Source organism: Lonchura striata, chromosome 17, assembly GCF_050655825.1.
Source record: "Lonchura striata isolate lonStrDom1 chromosome 17, ASM5065582v1, whole genome shotgun sequence".
NCBI classification, from domain to species: Eukaryota; Metazoa; Chordata; class Aves; order Passeriformes; family Estrildidae; genus Lonchura; species Lonchura striata.
This window is the reverse complement of record NC_140719.1, coordinates 10,452,501-10,473,677: the sequence shown is the minus strand read 5'-3', so window position 1 is coordinate 10,473,677 and position 21,177 is coordinate 10,452,501. Positions and strand designations below refer to the sequence as shown.

Below are 21,177 nucleotides of genomic sequence, written 5' to 3'. Positions count from 1 at the left end.
TCACAATGTTCCTGTTTTTCCCGTGTTTCTGCATTGAGATACCGTTGGACGTGGCAAATGGCTCTAAACTTCTCTGAAGAAATGAAGAAATTGCATTTGGTGATGTGTTACCTCAGGGTTTTTATAATCTATATTTACTTGGAGCCTAAAACAAAACTCCCTGGGTTGACAGGCACCTTTTTATTGGCTTGGGCAAGCTTTGGGTCTGCCTTCAAGTTGCTAATTCACAGAATTCACTCATTTGCAATTGATGTCTCGGGCATTGCTGCGTCTGGCAAATTAAATCCTGCAAGAACCTGCATTTTGAATGGAAGTCAAGAATGTGTCAAGCATGATGCAGCACACACTCTGTTTTCCCTCTTGTTGCTGTTTTGCCTGCCCATGCTTTTGTTACCCCGTGTCTGAGGCACCTCATTCCTGGTGCTGGCTGGTGGGAGCCGTGGTGTTCCTGGTAAACACAGCCTGTGAAAGATGGTCAGTGTTCCTGCAGCTCACACTCAGCCAGATCTGAGCTCAGCTGAGATGCAGCTCTGTTTAAAGCTCTCTCCCACCACTGTTTTTGGCTGAAATCAGCCTGTAATGCCTGTGTTTTAAATGGCTGGATCATGCCTAGGATATCTCCTCATAACCAAGTTCAGTTGTGCTTTGTTAGTGCTGAAATTATTTTAAATAGTTCCATGTATAAATACTTTCCTTTTGTCCCAAATGTGCTTATAGGGAGAATGACTTCAAGTTTCCTTTGAAGGCTTTTTCAACTATTCCATTTATACAGAAATTGTACTTTAAATTTGTTACTGACAGGGGACAGAATATGCACTGTTCCAGATGTGGGAGCAAATGTTATTTCATGGGAAATGGGCAAAGCAGAGAACATGTTTTGTTCCAGGAAATTTCAATTTAAATTTTGCAACATGGCAGGAGAAAATCCCTTTTTAGCAACAAAACCCTAACCAAGCCTGTTTGGTATTTCTGCCATTCTTCCAAATTGTCAAATGCTCTACACATTTAAGCACAGAATTTTTTAAAGACACTTCTTTTGGCTTTCTTCCTTCCCTTCCAAAAAGCTCTAAACCCAGCCCCTCTTTGAAAGGAGCAGTTGTTGTTTTGGGCAGTGCTGGGCAGGCCCTGCTGTGCCGGGTGCTGCACGTAGGAACTTGCACAGAAGGACTTGGTTCCTTTTGCTTTCAAAGGTGGGATTAAATTCCTCTTTTCCCTCTGACATCAAAGCGAGTGGGATTTTGCTGTTGACTTCACTGGAGCTGAGATCTGTGGTTGTAGGATGGTTTTAATCTCTCTCAGGAACTTAGAAATACAGAATACCCAGTTTTTATGTGACTCAATCTGAAAGAATAGAGCTTCTCTCCATGGGAAAAGTTCTGTATCATTTAATGGGGATGGAATTACAGGATTTCTGTCAATATGAAACAGACTCCTTCAGGAATGACTTGAAAAATATATTAATGCAATCAAGGATTCGTTGTGTTTGTTAGCTCCATGTTTATGTTGCCATGGAGGCTCTGAGTGGTCAGCTCAGAAGCTGCAGGGGCATTTCCCAAATTTTCAGGAGGGTTAATCTCTATTAAATTCCCTAAATTTGCCACATGGACAGTACCATAAGCTGGGAGTGCAGTGGGACAGGGGGGATTGAGGAGGTGTCAGGAGGAGCTGAACCTGATCCTGTTGGGACATTGCCACAGGAGGGAGGTTCAGCTCTGCTCTCAGCTCTCTGTGCTCCGAGTCATGTATATATTATAGTCCTGCACACAGGAACCTCATTATGATGCTCTCCAGTTCTCATTGCCTCAACTCAAGTCCATTATAAGTACCACACTGGAACATGTATTTTTTGGGCTTCTGTGTGCAGCCAGGGAGCAAGCTGAAGTGCCTGTAAAATGTATATTTTATATTTAGGTATATGAAATATATATGTGGCTATGTCTGGGCGTGTGAATGTTCACCTGCCTACAAAGAGAATAAATTTGATCTTTCAACTTTTATGCAGGGGGGCAAGGGGGACTTGGTGAGTTCTAGAGAAGGTGTGTGGAGGTTAGTAAAAAGTTGTTATTAAAACAAAACCCTTCATTTTGTTTTGAAGTATAATGGAAGCAGGAGATGTTACAGCCAGGTTTTTTGGTGGGTTTCCCCATCTTTCTTTTTTTTTTTTTTTTTTTTTCCTGTTCTAAGAATGAACTTTTCTACCTCAGTGTAGTCTTACTATGTTTCAATTTTTTTTTTTCATTATCATGTTCTCTTAATGAAATCAGAAGTTTTCAGTACTTATCCCCACCTCTCAAACCTAAAACCTGCCATCTTCATCACTGGAAGTTTCCTTCTGACAGAAATCCATGTATCTTTTCCTAGTGAAGTTGGCATTTTTGGGAGTTACCCTGATGTCTCAAACTGGTTAAATAACGTTGCATCTCGACTTCTTTCTCTTGCATTTCTTCTTTTAGCTTATAAATAATGTTACTGTCCACACTCATTATGCCAATGCTTTGGGATCTGCCAGAACAGGCTTTTAAGGAATCACAAGCAGAAAAAGTTCTCCTATCCCACTGTTTCTCCATGATGGCAACAGTGCTGCTTATTTAGCAGAGGGATGGGGATGCAGATCAAGCAAACCTCTGGGGTAGGCTTTTATCTTTGGGGTCTTGGAAAAATGTGTAAGGTCTCAAATTAATTGTCCTGCTCATCCAAACCAGGATTAAAGCTTGCCTGTGTGAGTAAAGCACATGGAATGGCTTCCATGCCCTTCCAGTAGCACTGATTTATTTGATCTGTCCAGACACTCAGTCATGGGCAGGTTTTATTTTCACAGTTTGCCTCTGAGTCAGTTTTAAATTTAGATTTTTTTTTATTATTATTATCGGGGTGTGTTTTTTTTTTTAGTTTTTTAGATGAACCTCCCTGGAAGACAGGAATCAAACACAGTTTTTTTTCATGCCCATTAGGGTGCAATTTTAAAATGAGTTCTGTCTCAAGGGTCTGAAGGGGATAAAAGACAAAGTGGAGATGGGAGGAGGGGAGAAGCTGTTTTCCGAGGACATTATGTTTCCTGCCATTTGCTTTTTTTTTATTTATATCTCTTGCACTGACCTCACACTTTGGAAATTATGCACCTAGCTTTTTATCCCTCATTTTTGTCTTACTTTTTTTTTTTTATTTTCCCCCAGCACCAGGAAGAAGAGATGCCTCATTTTGAAACCTAAAGGGGGGAATAAGAAAAGTCCTTTGTAATATATTGCCATATTATCACTAAATCCCCTGACAGTTGTGACACAGAAGCAAGTCACCTGTCACTTAAGCTTGAGGTCTCTTTAATTTTCTCCTGGAATTCGCACCAGGCTGTCTTTAATTTGAGGCCTTTATTGGAATTCTGAAACCTTTCTGCCTCCCTGGTGCTCAGATCTATTCTGAGTGCTGTTACAGAATGTATACAATAACCAACACAGGGATTCAGAGGGGGCTGAAGCACTGTTTATTTAACACTCTGGAGGGATTTTCGTGCTTATTCGGTCCTGGCTACCCAGCTTTCAATATCGCTTTGACAACCGTTATGCCCTTCTCATTAATTTTAAACAGTTAAAACACAGGAAAAAGAGAAAAAGTTTTCATTATTAAAGTGCTTTACTTTTTAATAACAGAGGATTCTGTCCGCCAGGGGAAAGGGCAAACCTCACTAATTTCACATTCATATTAAAAAGCGCTGGGAAGGTGACACTTGGTGCTGCCAGGAGGCTTAACAAAAGGAAAGTGCTGGGGGCCGGGAGGAGCAGGCGGGGCCAGAAAGTTTTGTGTTTCACGTCGGTGGAAAACTTGGCAGTGACAGCAAGGAGTGGCCACTTCAGCAGGCAGCTGCACTTGGGGGTCACTGAACCTCTGCAGGACCCTTGGCTGGGGATGGGCTCAGCTTCAGGGCACAGCTGAAGTCAAAGGAAGCTGTGAGAGGAGTGTCCAGAGAAGGACAGCAAAGCTGAGGAAGGGTCCAGAGGGTAAAATATGTGAGGAGCAGCTGAGGGAACTGGTGTGGCTGAGCCTGGAGGAAAAAGAGGTTCAGGGAAGACAACTCACAGCCAGATGGGGGTCAGGACCTGCTCCCAGGGAATAAGGACAGGAGGAGAGGAGCTGTGCCAGGAGAGGTTCAAGTGGAACATCAGGGAGAATTTCTTCACTGCAAGGGTGGTCAAGCATTGGAATGGGCTGCCCAAGAAGGTGGTGGAGTCCCCGTCCCTGGAGGTGTTCAGGAAAAACTGGATGTGTTTGGACTCTATGATCTTGGAGGTGTTTTCTGACCTAAATGATGCTGTGATTGTGTGAGATGGGTTGTGAGCCTTTCTAGAGGGGACTGGGAGACAGCAGAGGCCAGAAATCTGGGAGAGTAAATGAGTTAAAATAGCCAGGCTGTCCGTGGAGGTGCAGGTGGACAGTCAGTCCAGGCAGTGAGCGAGCAGGAGCTGCAGGCCCAGGTGTGTTGGCTTTGCTGAGGAACTACCTGGAATTCTGCAAACTGGGATCCTGAGTTTCAGAGAGGACAGACACAGTGCAGGGCATTTAAACTACATTTGAGGTCTGTCTCTGGACACATTTGCTGTTGGGTACAGAGTGACACATCTGGGACAGGAGAGCATTTTGTGTCAGGTGCTGGCAGCCCCCACGGTCCCTGGGGTTTGTTTGTGGTGTCAGTGAGATGTGGCTCCTCTGGACTGGCAGCAATGCAGAGGGAAGAGGGGTTTGCAGCATTAGCATGCAGATCTGCCAGAGAGGAGCAGCAGGATTGCTGCCTTGGCACAGGGCTCCTCCAGAATCCCAGGAGCTGGGTGTTTGTATTCAGGCAGCCCTGCTCAGGTGAGGGGTCTGAGCACTATCAGGTTGCTGCCTTGGATCTGGCACTCTCACACTTGGATGCTGGTTCCTGTCTTGAGTCACACTGCAGAACTGTGGCCCTTTTCTGGGAGAGGTGCACATCCATGGATGCTTGGCTATGCACTTTGCTGTCAGCTTTCCATCAGAAATTTCACTTGTTTTCTGGTCCACATTTCCATTCTCTGCCTGGATCCCTCAGAGAGGGAGACAGCCTCTCTTCTCCTCCCAGTAACAGCTTGCTCCCAGGAATGTTTGTTTTCCATTTCCTGAACTGCATCCTGCAGTCTGATCCCAGGAAAGCTGGAACATGTGCAAAATGGCCCTTTTGGCCTGAGGAAGTTTATTCTGTCGTGCCTTTGGTGCAAGGGGCTTGTCCTGCTCTAGAGGAGCCAAGTGATGGCAGTTCCAGTCAAATATGATATGTTGGCAGTCAGGAAGCTTCATGGAGAAGTCCATGCTGGAATCCATAAGAAGTCCATTTGGTTGCCTTTGTTCACAGGTGCTGAATTTGTCTCTTCTCTGGAGCTTGGGGTGATTGTGGATCTCATGGTCTCCTGCCCTGGGTCTTTTGGAGAAGTGCACAGGGGAGCTTGCAGCATCACTCTGAAACTGTTACTGTGGGGTCTGGGGGGAGTTATTCTAAATAATTCCAATGGAAACTAGTAGTGGGATCTGGCCTGTTGTACCTGGAAGCAAAAAACAAAAAAGGGAAGGGAGAAGCAAGGGAAAAAGATACGTGATAGATGTTAGAAAACACAAAATTAAAACTGATTTGTTCTCCCCACCACACGGCGCTCACTGGCTGCTCTGACTTTAACATCTTTATCTGGATTTTTTTTTTCCTCTAGTAATATTGAGAGGATTACCTTTGTTGGCCCCTGGGTAGTTGCTGTGTGATTTTACTGTTATTAAATCTATTGTAAACTGCTTCATTATTCCTGACTCAAATTCTCTTTCCTCTAATCCTCCTGCCTCACTGGTAGAAATCCTGTGGCAAGAATCCTCAGGAAGTCCGGGAGAGGGCCACGGTCCTGCAGACAAAATTTGAAAATCACGTCCATTCCAACGAGGGGACTGTCCAGTGGGCAAAGAAAGGTCAGTGAGTTTCCTTCCACTTATCCCACAAGGGCTCAGAGGAGCTGCCAAGGTTTTCTTCTGGGGCACAGCATCAGGGAAAAGGCCTGGAAGAAACATTTTGGGGCTGTTGGGCTCTGCAGGGGGCTGAGGCAGGCCCAGAAGGCTTTGTGGTGATATTAAATGTTAATTTCTGGCATTCCCATATTATGTGCAAATGAGATTTAGTCTTGGCTTTCAGTGGGATTCACATCCAAGGGTTTTGACCCAATCACAGGAGCGAGTGGGTTGTGTGTGTTGTGCTGGGAAGGGGATGGGTGACTTCCTCCACCACATCCTGCTGCAATTCCCATCAGATGCCTCCAGTTCACCCCAGGGGTGAATTTAAAGCCTGAAAGGCAGAATGCAACCCTGACCAGGAAAGGATCTTGGATTGGAGCTGGTTGTGTGGGATGGGAGGTAAAAGAAAAAGGGGCAATAACTCAAAAAGGCAGGAAGAATAAAAACTGGGATGAACTTGATAATTGTAGCTGTGTACAAGTCTGGGGTTTGATGTGCCATCTTTTCCTAGCAGTTGTCACTGAGCAGTGTAAGAGACTCTGCCCTTCTTCCTTTCTGTTTGGAAAATCAGGAGGAAGACAGATTTGGGAGAAAGATTAAAATCTTGCTGGTGATGTGGTAGGAAAAGAAACACCAAACTGTCCCCTGAGAGAAGCCATAAAGGTGGTCCAGTGTAGGCACTGTGGGAAGTCAGGCCCCAGAGCTCCTGGGCAATTACTTGGAATTTGACTATGAGTAACTGAGACAAGTCCACAAAATGCAAATCCTTTATGAAAGAGATTCAGCCATTCTGCCTCACAGTATTTAGGACTGGAGCCTTTCCCGTTTTTTTGAGTCTCCTCTTCCCACATCTCCCTTCCTGATTTTCTTTTTTTACCTCATTGCTCTGAGTCAAGCCCTGCTTTCTAAGCTCGTGTAGAAGATATTTCAGTTCTGCAGCATTTCCAGTTCAAGGGGGTTCTGCTGAGATGAATTTGAATGGTCTGCATCATTCCTGTTTGCCATTCTGTGTACCTGCTGCGTGCACCTGCATACAGGTGTGGGACAGGTGTGCCTCATGGGCTCACCTTCTGAAATCACCTTCCCAGGGGTCCAAAACCATATGGGGAAATTGGAGTTATACAATGGTTGAAGAAACTAGAGAAGGAGGGGCTGTTCTCAAGAGAAAAATAAAGTTCAGCATGAAAATTGTTTGGAATCTTGAGAAGTGATTGTTCAGGAGGTCAGAGGTGCTGTTTTTTTCTGAAAGTTGTACTAGCTTCTCAGGTGATGACACAGCAGAGCAGCCAGAATTGTCTCCTGTGACTATCTGCTTATTCCAAATATTCTGCATGTTTTTTATTATGTGTGGCTGTGTTGAGGGGCAAATGATTTGAAATTCTGTTTCACTCTTTGCTCTCCCCCCAGCACTGCACATCCCTGGCCTGAAATCTCACCCACCTCCAGCAGTTGCAGAGTGCTGATTTCAGTTCTTTGGGGTTTTCAAACACTTTCCTCCTGCAGTGAGAGTGTTGGACTTTCTACACGAGCAGCTTGCACCCATTTTCAGGTGTGTGGTGTGGTTTTGTAGCTGCTCTTTTAAATCCACAGTCTCGAAGCATGTGACTACAACGATCATAATCCTTCATTCCGTATGGATGAGCTTCTTGCTGCTCTCTTGGGATTTCTTGTACCCCATGCAAACTTCTAACCTGAAATGCCTGTGACAGGAACAACCAGTGAATAACTCTGGTCACACCTAAAAATCCTCTGTGGTTCCTCTCTACCCAGTGCCACTGTGCACACACCCACCCACACACACTTGTTGCTGACCTCAGCATTAATAACTTCTTTAGCCACAGAAAAGAAGCACAGAAAACACATCAGGAAATGCTGAAATATTGTGCATCCCATTTATCTTGTAGAGGATCACTCCACCTCTTTTTCCAACTCTGCTATCTACATATGCAAATTTTCCACTGCTGAGTGGCTTCCATAAGCCCCTCTTCCTCCCCTCTGAGCCAGGCATCATGAATAATTAACATGGCAGCTGGCTTTTGCTTTCATGGCAGACAATCAATTGGAAACTGTGCCAGAGATGCATTTGTTTCTCTCTCTTTTTCTGTTTCTCCCCATTTTCTGGCCTAGTCAATGTTAATAAGCAGTGTTTGCACTGCAGCCTGCTTTCAAAAGGCGAGTGGCTCCCTGCCCACTCTGCCCTTCTGCCTCTGGGTCCCATGCTTTTCACACTCTAATCAAATGGTTCAGGGAAGGTGCTGCCCTTCAAACTTGATTGACTGATCAGCAGTGAGATGGGTGGGAGGAGGGGTCTGCTGGGCCCTGTTACCTGAAGGATGAGCCTCATCAAGGGTGGAGTCCCTTTTGGGAAGTGGAGGATGCTCATCCCAAGGCTTTGCATGGTGGTAGGTGCTTCATTTCGGAGCTGTGGGGCCAGAAGGAGCTCTGGAGACTGATCCTGCGTGCCCCTGAGTTACAGAGAGGGTAAGGAAGGAAACCTGCCTTCTTCCTCCTCATTTCCCAGTTTTGCAGCCACCAGTTGAGCATTTTGCATCCTCCTTTGTGTCCTCAGTGCCTGTGTGCAGAGGGACAGCAGAGTCACAGGAGCCCAGGGCTGTGGCCCAATGCTCAAATCCGTGGTGGTTTTGGTGCATCCTTCCCTCCTGCTCCCACCTGCTCTGGCAAAATGCCTCCCAGTTTATCCAGCCACGCTGAGGCTGTGCCCTGGGGCCAATGCTGGGAGCTGGCTGCCAGCTGAGAGCCTGGTGAACAGGTTATGTCACCTGTCTCCCTTTCATATCCCATTACCCTGTTTAAAACAGCAACAAACCATCTAACCTCCATCATACGTAGAACACACTGGCTTTTTTCTTTTCTTCCTTTGATTTTCCACACTTGTATTTCCTTGAGAAAAATACAGGAGTGCAAAGGACCAATCTAAATCCTCTGTCTTACATAAGCACAAGTCCAAATTCCACTCCAAGCCAGTCCATGTTACCTTAGACTTGTGTTGGTGTGGTAAAAACTCAACAGCTCAGACATCAGGATAAAGACCCCTGTACATGAATTATGGCCTGACCAGCACTGTTACCAGTCTTTGTGAGTTGTTTTCCTAAAGCTCTCTTTGATCACAAAATCATAAAAGAATTTCAACTTTAAAAAAAATCCAATAAAGCATTCCATATCTGGCCACTCTAATTGCACATAAAAGCCAGAAAACATATCTCTGGCAACACTGAAAGGTCTAAAGACCTGATAGTAAAGATTTTTAAAAGAATCTCATCCACAAAGGTCTGCATTTCAATCTCATGGGTGCTGTAATGAACAGCTCAGCTCTGAGCTGCTCGGAGGTGAGGCAGTTTCCTGGGCTGGCACTGTGACCTGCAGCTCCAGCCAGGCTCTCAGCTCAGCTCCGAGTTCTCACTTCAGTTCAGTGCCTTGCAGCTCTCCCTGGTTTTGTGTGCTCTGACTCACAGCTGGATCTGGCAGGTGTCTGTCAGGACTTTGGGAAGAGAGGAGCCTTTGACACTTTCCTTCTCTAACTCTGATCTGGGGAGTTGGTACCAGCAGCTTTTCCTCTCTGCCCAGCTGTGGGAGGTGAGCTCAGCCTTCATAATAACAGGATCTATAGTATCAGCCATTTCAAGTGCTGGGAGGCAGACAGCTGTATTGGCTCCAATGGGACTGAATTCAAAGCAGGAGCAAGTTCCTGGTGTTCCCTTTGAAGAGTTACACCTTCTCATAGGTGAATTTGACCAATAACTTTATGGGGAAAAAAAAAACCAGCAGAACAGGAGTTTTGAGAGCATTTGAGCTGGTTTATAAGCCCTCAGAAGGATGGCCTTCAGAGAGGAGACTGAGACAGTACTTGGAATTTATCATTCTCTTTTTTTGGAAAACACAGGTCTCTTGGTGCTCAGAAGCCTCTAAAAGAGCAGCATTGTGAAATTGGGAAGAAGGTGCAAAAAACTCAATCTTTTCTTCTCATCGATTGGGAAAAGGAGTTCGCTTTGCTCAGTAAACAGAGCTTTGATGGATTCCCTGGGTCCTTCCAGGAGCTGATCTGCTAAAATGACATTTTTATTACTGTTCATAAACTCCAATCTCCGGCTGCTGCCAAGAGATTAGACATAAGCTGTGGGCAAACTTGCTGGTCTGGTGGCTCAACAGGCAAGGGCAGGAGAGGTGAGAGTTTAGAGCTCACTGGTGTCAGGAGTGAGAGGGAGAGGAAGATGCAGGAGGTGCTTTGGAGTGAGGGCTGGGGGGGCACAGGAGGTTTGGCAAGCAGAGGAGCAGCAGGGGATTGAGGGGGAGGCATTTTGTGAGCTGCAGAGTTTCCTTCCTGGAAGTCCCTCTATTCCCAGAGCAGGGGCCAGCCCGGGTGTAGTGAATTTTCTGGGGATGGGGAGGAGCAGAGGTAGTGCTCATATTAGTGGATGATTGTCTTTAGAGCAATGAGCCCTGAGGGAAGGGCATTACAGGAATATAAAGATGGGAAGGGAAATTTGCACACAGTTCTATTATTTTTCCCTTTTGAGAAGGTGAGCTCTGTTCTCAGTGTGCTGATGAGTCAGGAAATCCATCCGGCTCTCAGATATTTATAAGGGACTAGCTGGTAACTGGTGAAAAATGCATGGACTACTGGGACTCTAATATCAGAGGAGTCTTCCTGTGCCATCTCCATGCTTCTCTCTCTTCATCCCTGCATCTCTGTTCCCACTCTCCTCTTATCTGCTGCCACTCAGTGTCGATGACTCTTGAGAGGAGTGCCACAAACTCACCTTTTGTGGCCAAAGGAGCAGCCTTGCAGGAGCCAAACCCAGTGCAATTCAGTGGAGCTTTGTTTCAGTTCCTAACACCTCCCCAGCAGCTACCTTCCCCTTTTGGGATTGTACCAGTACTGTGCACCCTTCACAGGTTTTTAACATGCCATCCTTTTGTGCCAACTGCTGACCAGAAGGTGTCCCAAAGGACCAGACCCGTGTCCTTTCAGATGGAGCAGCTGAATCTTTAAGTGTGTGTGTATATGTATAAAAATGCAGAAGCAAACAGAATTCACCGTGTTTTTCTTTCCATGCAGCACTGCAGTCTTTCCTTTGTGCCTATACCACCTATCCCAAGGACCTCAAGCACATCTTCCACATCAAATCTCTTCACCTGGGTCATGTGGCCAAAAGCTTTGGGCTGAGAGATGCCCCCCAGAACCTGACTGCTCTTCCAACTGCAGGCTCAAAGAGGAAAACCAAACCAAGACCAAACAGGTAGGTCAGTCTGATGTTCCTGAGCTGTGCAGTGCTTTGCTCCTCAAGGTGGTTGGGCTTTCTCCAGGAATCAAGTATAAAAAAGGCAGATCTGTTGGTAGAAATGATCCTTCTGCAAACCTGGAGGTGTGAGTAGCTCTGGCAAAAGCATTTCTCCAAAATCCTGCAGGATCTCTCCTGAGAATAGCCTGCAGCAAGCCCAGAGCTGCAGCTCTATCCCCTCTAGTGTGTGCCCAGGGCTGTTCTGGGTCCTCCTGTTCTGTGTAAGGAGTTGGAGACTCCCTGATGCTGCTGGAGGAGCCCTGAACCCTTGTCTGTGCCTGCAAGGGAGCTGAAGGTGCTCAGTGCCTCTGATCCTGGCTGCTCTGAGTTGCTTCCACAGGACAGATGATCCTCTCTTTTGGGATCACAGTGCTGAGGACACACTCTCTTCCCCAGTGCAATGGCAGCATCCAAACCTCTGCCTTGCCAGTAAAATCAGTGCAATCATCCAAAGGAGGAAAATCTTTTTTCTTGATCAGCATCAATTGTGACTCTTTCCATGTAATTGTTGCTACAAACCCCGTTAGCAAGCCTTAGCCATGCAATTAAAGCACTAATCCACTTAATTGTTCCAGGGCTGGGCACTTCTCTTGCACATGCACCTATCCCGTGAAAAGAAAAAAAAAAAAAAAAAATGCAAGGGGAAGGGATTTGAAAATAAAAAGTTGGAGTCTGCATTGTCCTGCTTGCAGCAGCCACCAGGGACAGGCCACTGCTCTGCCTCCTGCTCCAGCTGACCCTCCTCAGCAGATGGGCAACAGGATGGGAATGCCCCTGTGAGCAGGGGATTTAAGGGAGCTTTATTTCGGGAAGAATAGCCTGATTAGCTGATAAAGAGCATGTAAGATGGTATGGGGTGGGCTTTGATGTCTTGCTGCCCAGCAGGGTGTCAAGCTATGACTGACAGTAGCGTGTCACAGGATTACTTGGCCTGTAACAATGCCTCTCTCTGTTCCTGTGATGTTGCTACTCTGTTAGAGCTACTTTTTGCCTTGTTACAAACCTCTTTTAGATGGGGGTTCCTCCTCCCCAAGTCTTCATCCCATTATAGCACAGACAAGCTCAAGATACAGTAGGTATTTACACACAGGATGTGTGGGGTTGGGGGATGTGGAGGTGTTGGAACAAATGGTCTGGGAGTGATTTGAGAGCTCATTTGCACGTGGATCACAGAATTGCAGCTCAGGGAAAGTTCATAGACTTTGCACAGCTCTGTCACTGCTCAAGCTCCAGATTTCAAATCCGAGGGCATCTGCAAAGTTGAGACCCTGCAAAACATAGCCAAAGTTGTGATGTGCAACAATTATTCCTGCCTGTGAAACTTGGCTTTAATCAGCTTCCTCTGTGTGTGCTTAAAAAATAAATAAATAAAGGGAGAGGGTATATTAGTATTTATAGGATAGTTTAGAGAAAGTGAATATGGATTCAAATGCAGTCTGCACTTGCATAAATCCAAGATTATGCTATTAACTTAGAGAATTGCTTTTGATTTCACACTGACAAAGCAGAAAGCAAAACTTAGCCTGCCATTTAGAAGACAAATTTCTAATTGTAAAATGCAAGGCTTGAAATTATAACAGCACAGCCACAGAGCAATCTTTTTAATTATATTTCTCACATGATGCTGTGAGTGTTGGTTGTCGTATTACACATTGTCTCCCAACATCTGATACTGGTTTTTAATCAGACTGCTCACTAAAGCCTCATCTCTCAGCACCTGCCTAGAGAATAAAGAGCAGGCACTCCAGGTTGAAAGTGGGGTAAAGGCAATCATTAAATGTTTCCTTAAGAGGACAAAGAAAACTTTTCATTTCTTTTGAAGTCTCCTTTTGTGCTTGGCGCCTCCTTGGAGAGCCTGCTGGCGAAGGTGAGACAGTGAGAGGGAGCAGCCAGGTGTGTGATGTTTCAGTGCTGAAATGTGGGAGCAGCCCTCTCCTCAATGCCCATCTCAACTTCCATGCATTTTTCAGAGGTCTTTGTGCAAACCAGCTGCTCCTTTAGCTGTAGTGGATCTTGCAAAACCCGATCTGAAGACGGAAAAATAATTGCTGGTGTTGTTTTTTGAAAGTTGCAATGCTGTGTTGAGGTGAGAGATGAGCACACGAACCGGATACTGCATATTGAATTACAGTACCTCAGCTTAGCCAGTGTCTGGGCTCGTGCTTTGACTGCAGGGTGGAGGCAAGGAAGCTGATCCCACCTCCAGTGAGGGATTAGCTGTCCTTGCTTCGCTGTGGAGTCGCAGCACGCCGAGGAAGTGGCTGACAGGCCAGATAGACTTGTCTTCTGACTCCTTCACAATGCACAAAGACCCACTGCCATTCCACCGTGCATCCCTGTGCTGCTCAGCCTTTTGCATTCTGGATCGACTGAGGGTCTGCTTTCCCTTTGAAATCCCTTTGAAATCAGGAAAGCCAGTGTGTGCCCCCAAAGGCTTTCGCTGCAGTGAGCACTTGCAACTTAATTTGGCTTTTTTGTGAGCTCAAGCCATCACAAAGAACCATGACTCTTCAGTTCAGCTGATTCTGTGGAATTCCCTGCTACAGGAATTTCTGATGCAATAAATGCTCAGAAGGATTGAATTTACTTATGAGTATCAAGAATTGCTACAGCATATGCAAAAAGTGATATAAAAACAAAGGTGAAAATCCCCTCATGCTTCAGAGTTTTAGGTGGGTTACAGGAACCCACCCAGCAGGAGGAGGGGTTCTTAATTCCTGAATTCTCCTGCTTTTCCCCCTGCCCAGGTCTGAGCCAATTCAAGTGAAATGGGATCAGGAAGAGGTGTTTGAGAGCACTGCTGTACATCATTATCACTGTGCCATTCTCTGATGTGGAGATGGGCATGGCCTGAAGGCTTTGGCTGCAGGATCATTGTGTTAATTCATTCTTCAGCATGGTCAGATAGAATCAGACAACTCCTGAGAAACAGACCTCGTAGCCCTGTGTCCTCCCCATGGCCAGGGCAGCAGTTTCCTTTGGGTGCAAACTCGTGGCATTTTACCTTCTCTCCCACCTCACACCCTTGGTTCCACTTTTGAACATCTTGGCATTGACAATTTTGAAAAAATAAAGGGCTTGTGACTCAAGGCTGCAGCTGGGCCTCCCTGCACAGCAATTGTCTCATCATTAGAAGCACTTTGCTTGCCAATTTTTATGTGCACATTTAGAGCTTTCCTGATACTACTTAATTAGTCAAAATGCAGCTTTGGAATTCTGTCCACTGGGAGTTTCACTTTGGGCAGTCTGCTCTCTACAGCCAAACTGGAGCTCAGGTAAGGGCATGTATCCATGGGCAAATGGAGCCAAAAATGAGAATAAGAGACATGGCTGCTGTGAAAGGAAACATCACCATCACTCTTCATTAAGGCAGTTCAGGGACACAGGTGAATCCTGGCTACCATATCACGATGTTATAAAAGAAATCCTCATATGAAATTAAAGTTTTATAGTTGTAAAATCCATCTGATTGTTTCCTGCGTACAGCAGTGCCCTTTATTACTGTCCTGTTCCACTGTGGCTGCAGCACAGAGCTTTTGCTCCATCTCTAATCAAGTTAACAGTGCTTGCACACAGAGCTGGAAAACCTCTGTGCTGGGGGCTGTGCACCAAAAATTGTCATCTCTCTGTAATTGAAATGTAGTCTGTTCTCTAGGCTGGGAAAAGGCCTGAGAGAGGCAGGAATCCTGGGAGGATCCCAGGCTCCCATTCCTTTTGCCATAGGGTGAAGCCCAAGGGATGGCAGTGAAAGTGAGACTGGGGTTTCTGTGTGGCTGAAATGACTTCAGTAGGGCAAGGTGGGCTTTGCAGTTCAACACATCCCAGTGTGGAGACCACCTTGCCCTGAGAGTGTTCTGGAACAGGCTTGGTGCTCATTCTGGCTGGGTAATAATTTTCCTTGATCTTCTCAAGCATCTGCATCAGCTGGGAGCAGAGGACCTGGGCCATCTGTTGACCTGTCGAGAGCAGTGTAGGATTGCTGATGGATTTCTTGCCCCCACTCTGCAAAAACAACAGCAGCAAAACCAACCCAAACAGGGTTGCATTGGCTGCAGATGGTTCATCCAATGCTATAAGTAGGAAAAGCAGGTGTTGCAGCAGCCTTGGCCCAGAGGTAACCCAGCTCTGCTGCTGGCACAGTGTCAAGGAGCTGTTGGAGATGCTGTCAGGCAGATTGATAGTGCAATCCACGTTGAAATGTTTTCTGATAAATGGAGCGGCCTCCTCGGGTCTCCTCCAAAGACACACCGTGAGTTCTGGGACTGTGTGTCAGAACTTCATCCTCAATGTGCTTACCACACTCCTCCTTCCTCAGCTGGAGCAATTTGGGAGCTTTTGGATGCTGCAGATGCTGGGAGTTGGTTAAAGGTCACTACACCTGTGCACTGCATTGCAGCAGCATCTCGCACAGCAAGACAAAGGAACAGGCAGTGATGCCAGCCAGGTTGAGAGACACCTCCAAGAACAAGCTCACTCACCACTGAATGAAAAGATGAGCAGAGACATCTTCTGAGCTAGAAAACAAGACCCAGAGAAGGAGATCAGTCCAAACCATTCAGATTTCCTCAGAGATAGAGGGTTGGGCAGCAGCATCCCTAAGATCACTGTGGCTCCCAGGTGGGGAAGGGGAGCAGCATGCTGGGAACAGCTCTGGAAGTGGCTGTAGAAGGGAACTGAAGCAAAGAAGGATTTTGCTCTTTCCTTCACTGCACACTTTTTCTTCCAGATGTTCCTCTCCTGCCTTTTCATCATTCAGTGATATATTTAGCAAGACTCACAAGTTTCTCATGTTTAAACAGTGAATAAAATAATCCCAGTTTTCTTGAGGATAACACATTTTTTTTTTTGTCTTTAAAACTTTGGCCTGGTCTTTACCAGCCTTTCAGGAAATAAAAAAGTCATCTGGGGACAGTTCCTCTTTTTCCTTATTGTCTCTCTGCTGAGGTTATTGGTACCAGCTTTTGTGAGGTTGCAGCTTAATTACAGATGTGCAGAGGCAGCTCTGAAACTGAGTCTTTTATTCCTTCCTCTGTCTCAGTATACCATGATACCTAGACATGAGATCACAGCAAGAGATGCTCATCATCCATGTGTTTTTCCAGTGATGGGAACATGGGTTCTGTCTGTGTTGCAAATGCACCTTTACATTTACAGCCTTCCTGTGAAGCTTTTTGCCACAGCATCACCACACAGCTCCCTTAAATTAACACCCCACCAACCCTCAGCAACAGGGAAAGCACAGGGGCTGGGAGAGTGGACATGGAGGCCAAAGAGATTAAAAACCTTGCCCAAGGATGCTCAGGGGTGAGTGTTAAAATCTCTCTGAGTTCTCCTGGGCTTTGTCTCATAACCTGAGTGAGGGAAGGTGGTTATCTTGCTGCTCTGGCAGAGCCCAAAGGCTGTCACCAGCTGGGCAGAGAGGGGAATTTACAGCTTTACAGCAGGAATCAGGGCTCCTGACCTGGTGCTGTTTCCTGGTGTGCTGTCCCTGCAGGCTGGTGCTGTTCCCTGTAGCTCTTCTATCTCATGGTTACACGGGGCCCTGGAGCTGCTTTTCTTCTGTGGTGAGCACAGGTTCCACAGTACAACTCCATTGATTTTTGTGGCCCTGGGTTAGAGGGAGGAAGCTCCCTTTTCCCTGCATCCCTGCTTTTCTGTGCACAGCTGATCACCTCAGCAGGGAGTATTGATTTACTAATTGGGCAGCAATTTCACCTGATTGATAATAAAGTGTTGGACAACCTCCCTGCTGAGCTGCAGCTCAGCCCTGCAGCCACTGGTGGATTCCTTGTCCTCCTGCAGCAGAGAGTTCCCTGTTGTTAAGTAAACTGGTCTGTTGCTTGGAAACCCAGGAATTACTGTAGGAAATGCTTGGAGACAACAATCAAAGTGTCAAATAAGAACTCTACCCACTGGTGGAGGGGGCTGAGCAGAGGATACACCTGCCCAGGCTGTGGGAATGGAGCAAGCAAACACCCCAGGCAGCCAGGAGTTCACTTCTCTTGTCTGCCCTGTGTGTTTGGCCTGTTGAATGCCTTGATCCATTGCTGCAGCCAAAATTTCTTCCTTCTCTTCAACACCCAGCGTGGGTTTGGACACCTGAGGGCACTTTGAGGCAGGGCTAGAAGGTGTCACCTTTAGGACTGCTGAGTCCCTGTGTTGTCACCAAAGCTTGCTGTGGGGCTGCTGTTCAGTTCAGCTGCCTCGTGTGCAGAGGGACAGACAGGTTTCTGTTCTGTTTTTCTGGAAACACTTGAGACAGGTCCTTACTGGAACTTGCTCAGAGAAGTGCACCCTGGAGGTGTTCAAGGCCAGGCTGGAAGGGGCTCAGGTTAGACCTGGTCTGGAGAAATGAATGAGATGATGTTTGGATGATGTCCCAGCCCAAACCAGTCTGTGACTCTGTGCTGATGAGGAGGAGAGTGGGACATGCCAACAACAGTAACTGTGGACACCCTGTTGTGCCCAGGACCATGGGGACAAGCTAGGGAATGACTGGACCTTGGGAATCACCCAGGAGATTGTATTTTCAATAACTGAGGGTGAGATTTACCTAAGGTTATAGAGAGGACAGTGGCAGAACTCATGGTGGGAAAATGCTGAGTGGGTTTTTATATTTATAGCTGGCAGTTTAGGGCTGCAGGGACACCCATGTTGAAGTTTGGTGGCCATGCAAAATGCAGCTACCCTTGCAAAAGCCATTCTCTGGAGAGGGAGGCTGTGAGGTGCATGTGATGGCTGCAGGACACTGCAAGAAAAGAAAATCTGTTGGCTCTGTTGGGTTTAGACTTAAGACATGCTAATTTTTTCCCTGGTTTGTTTTGGAGGGGGTTGTGTTCTCAAGCTCTGGATTTAAGCTCTGTTTATAAAATGTTTCCATTGTTCAATGTCACTGGGCTGTTAAATTATTATTATTATTATTATTATTATTATTATTATTATTATTATTATTATTATTATTATTATTTCTTCCAAACTGCTGTGTCACCTCCTTCATCAGCCTTCAGGCACACAAGCTTCCCTCCTTCTCCCCACCACCCTGCAAGAGCATTTGTACAGAACAAAGGCTTGCTTTGAAAAACGCCGTTGATATTTTGCCACCTTTGTGGAAACCTGTCACAACAATACCTAATTTTGCATGAGGCAGAATTTCAAATCGAGCCTCAAGGAAAGGGAGCTGCTCCTTCTCTCATGTGCAATTGTCAGTGGCATTGCAGGTTCTGAATTCCTGAATTCCTGAATTCCTCTGCTCTTCCCCCTGCCCAGGTCTGAGCTGCTCAAGAAGACCCACGGCAAACGCCGCCTTGCTGAGCTCCTGCGCTCGGAATATTCCAGTGGGATGGACACTGCTGGAGCCAAGGTCAAGAAGAAGAAGAAAAAGCAGAGAAAAGCTGGCAACCAGCAGATTCCAGCATAAGCCAGGCCCTTCCAGTCCGTGGCTGTAAAAGCTGCTGGAGTGCCTCAGCCGGGGGTCAGCGTGACCTGCCAAATCAACTGAGGAGAGTTTCAATTTATCAGGCAAATGTGGGAGGGATCCTGGGGATCTTGGCCTCCTCCCCTTCATTCCGTAGGTCCAAGTGGAATGGAATCCAGGCGTGTCCTGTTGTACTGCTGCAATTCAATGTGGCCTCCTGAAGATGCACCATGTTCCTAAGATGGGTTTTTTAGCAAGAAAAATAAAAGAAGGTTAAATATGATTTTCAGAGAAACGTGATGTGTGTGCAACATGAAAGTGAGACACGTTTGGGCAGGCAGGAGGTGTTTTTTAAGGAACACTCCACTATGCCTTCAGTTGCTGTCTCCAGCCAGGTAAACTTGGCAGGGGAGGTGTCCCAGGAGCACCATGGAGAGGGGAATCTGCCCTGTCCCCTGTCATTGTAAAGGGAGCACTTCTCCTGTCTCAGGTCATGAAGCCACATTGCTGCCACCTCCTCTCCTGTCCTCTGTGCACTGGGCAAGGTCTGTCCCTGGTCACTGTTAGTCAGAATTGCCACCTGCAGTGATGCCAGTGGCAGGATTGTGGAGAACCCTGCAGTGCAGTGACACACAGTCCTTTGGGGCAGAGCTCATGGGCACAGAGCTCCCTGTCAGAGCTCCTGAGAGCAAACATTCTCACTGTGGGAAGGAGCCAGAGTGGAATCCAGCAGTCTCCAAACTTCTCCTTGCCTGCAGCCTGATTGTGTAACACAGAGGGAGTATGAGATGTCTCACCTCTCTGAACATTAAATCTTTGCAGGTTCTTGCAAACCCTTGCCAGTCGTGACCCAGCCTTTTGGGGTTCTCTGCCTTGCCTGGGCCTGCTTTGAGCTGATAGATTTCACTTCTTGCTTTTCCCATTTGCCATCCAGCTTGTTCCCATTGGAGACCTGGGACACTGGGAAAAGGGATGCAGGATGACCACAGTGTGTGAAATGAAACCCAAACTGCCCTGTGGGTGGGAGAGTGGCCCCAAAGCCTGCAGGAGATTTCCCAACTCCCCCAGCACCCACCTGTCCCTCTCCACCCTCTGCTCCTTCCAGCCCCTCCTAGAGCACAAGCACCAAGCAGGGCACAGGTGAGAGCAGCACAAACCCAAACCACAACTTTCTGCTCCCTGCACGTGTCTTCCTTGAGGAAAGGGATGAGGAAGAGCAGCCCACCATGACCTGAGCCAGGCATGTTTAATGCAGGAGCAGAAAGTGCTCAAATAGTGGCAATTTCAGACGTCAGAAGGAAGAAAAGTACTGAAATGGGAGTATAAACAGATGAAAATGATGCCTTGTAAATGCAGAATTGAGGGCACCTACTTTGGGCTGCAGTGAGTCATACTAAGGATTGTAGGAGAGCAGGAGTCAGCCCCCAAGTATTTAATTTCTGAAGTGAAAGTAACTTTTGAAACCAGAATTTTTATTTCCTCACGGGCAATTACCAAACACTTCAATTTCTCTGCAATACTTTTTTCAACACTTCTGAAAGGTGATAGAAGGGCTCCAGTATCAAATTAGCCATGATTTTTCAGAGAGAATGAAGTTACAAACATTTATTAGATTAAAAATAACAACAAAGCCCACCTGATTTTGTTATGAGAACTATTTGGAAGAGCAATCAGGTTTAAGGCAAATGTCAAACAGAAAAGAAACCCCTGAGGATGAAAATGACTCAGAATGATGCAGAGAGTGCAAGTTTGGGAATGATCTTGTGCATGAAAGGAAAGTACATGACCTTCTCCTGGCTGACTGTCACGTAGGAATTAATAGGGACTATTGGCAAATTCATAATAGAAAGAAAAAAGGCCAACAGCACATAGGTGAGAGACATCAGGAGACCTCATTGCTGCCTGTATTAACTGGGCATGAAACAGTACAAATGGTTATGATAAAGTGATTTTTAAAACATATTAGAGTGTTTTTTTTCTTTCAGCTTCACCATCCTTAGCAGATAGGGCTGGATTGCTTGTGGGCTTAGGGAAAGAGAGGAGGAGATTGTTTAATAAGGGAGTGTTAAAAGAAATGCACACACACCTGAAGTTAAGCTGAGCTTTCTCCTAATAAACTTGAAGGCTGACGAGAAAAATGTGTTTGAATTGTGGCTGGGTGGGTGGGACTCCAATCTGGCTTTATTTACACTTGGGCAGCCCCAGATTGGCTCTGAGCTGGTTTCACCCTTGTGCACCACTCAATTCAAGAAGACCCTGGTAGGTTTGGGGTCGATTTCACTCAAATCATCCTTTCATTCAGGCAGGGCAAGGTGGAGTTCCATCATTTCCACCAGCTGCAAATCACCACCTGCAGCACCAGGGTGTTGTGTGTGCAGAGATTCCCAACTCCTCTGAGCACCCAAATGCCAGAGGAGCAGCCAGGGGTGGCAGTGGATTCCTGTGGCATGGAGCCCTGAACTTGTT

At 46.4% G+C, this 21,177-nt stretch overlaps 1 protein-coding gene across 2 annotated transcripts in view; it reads left to right on the top strand.

Moving 5' to 3' along the window:
• Nucleotides 1-18,994, top strand: part of DDX31 (DEAD-box helicase 31) — a 44,222-nt gene extending 25,228 nt beyond the window's left edge. For both annotated transcript variants that reach the window (XM_021543540.3, XM_021543539.4), the window contains exons 18-20: nucleotides 5,847-5,958; nucleotides 11,075-11,255; nucleotides 18,564-18,994. In XM_021543540.3, coding sequence (XP_021399215.3) covers nucleotides 5,847-5,958; nucleotides 11,075-11,255; nucleotides 18,564-18,714 — 444 coding nt within the window. In that variant the 3' untranslated portion in view covers nucleotides 18,715-18,994. The remainder of the gene's footprint in view (nucleotides 1-5,846; nucleotides 5,959-11,074; nucleotides 11,256-18,563) is intronic.
• The last annotated feature ends 2,183 nt before the right edge of the window (nucleotides 18,995-21,177 follow it).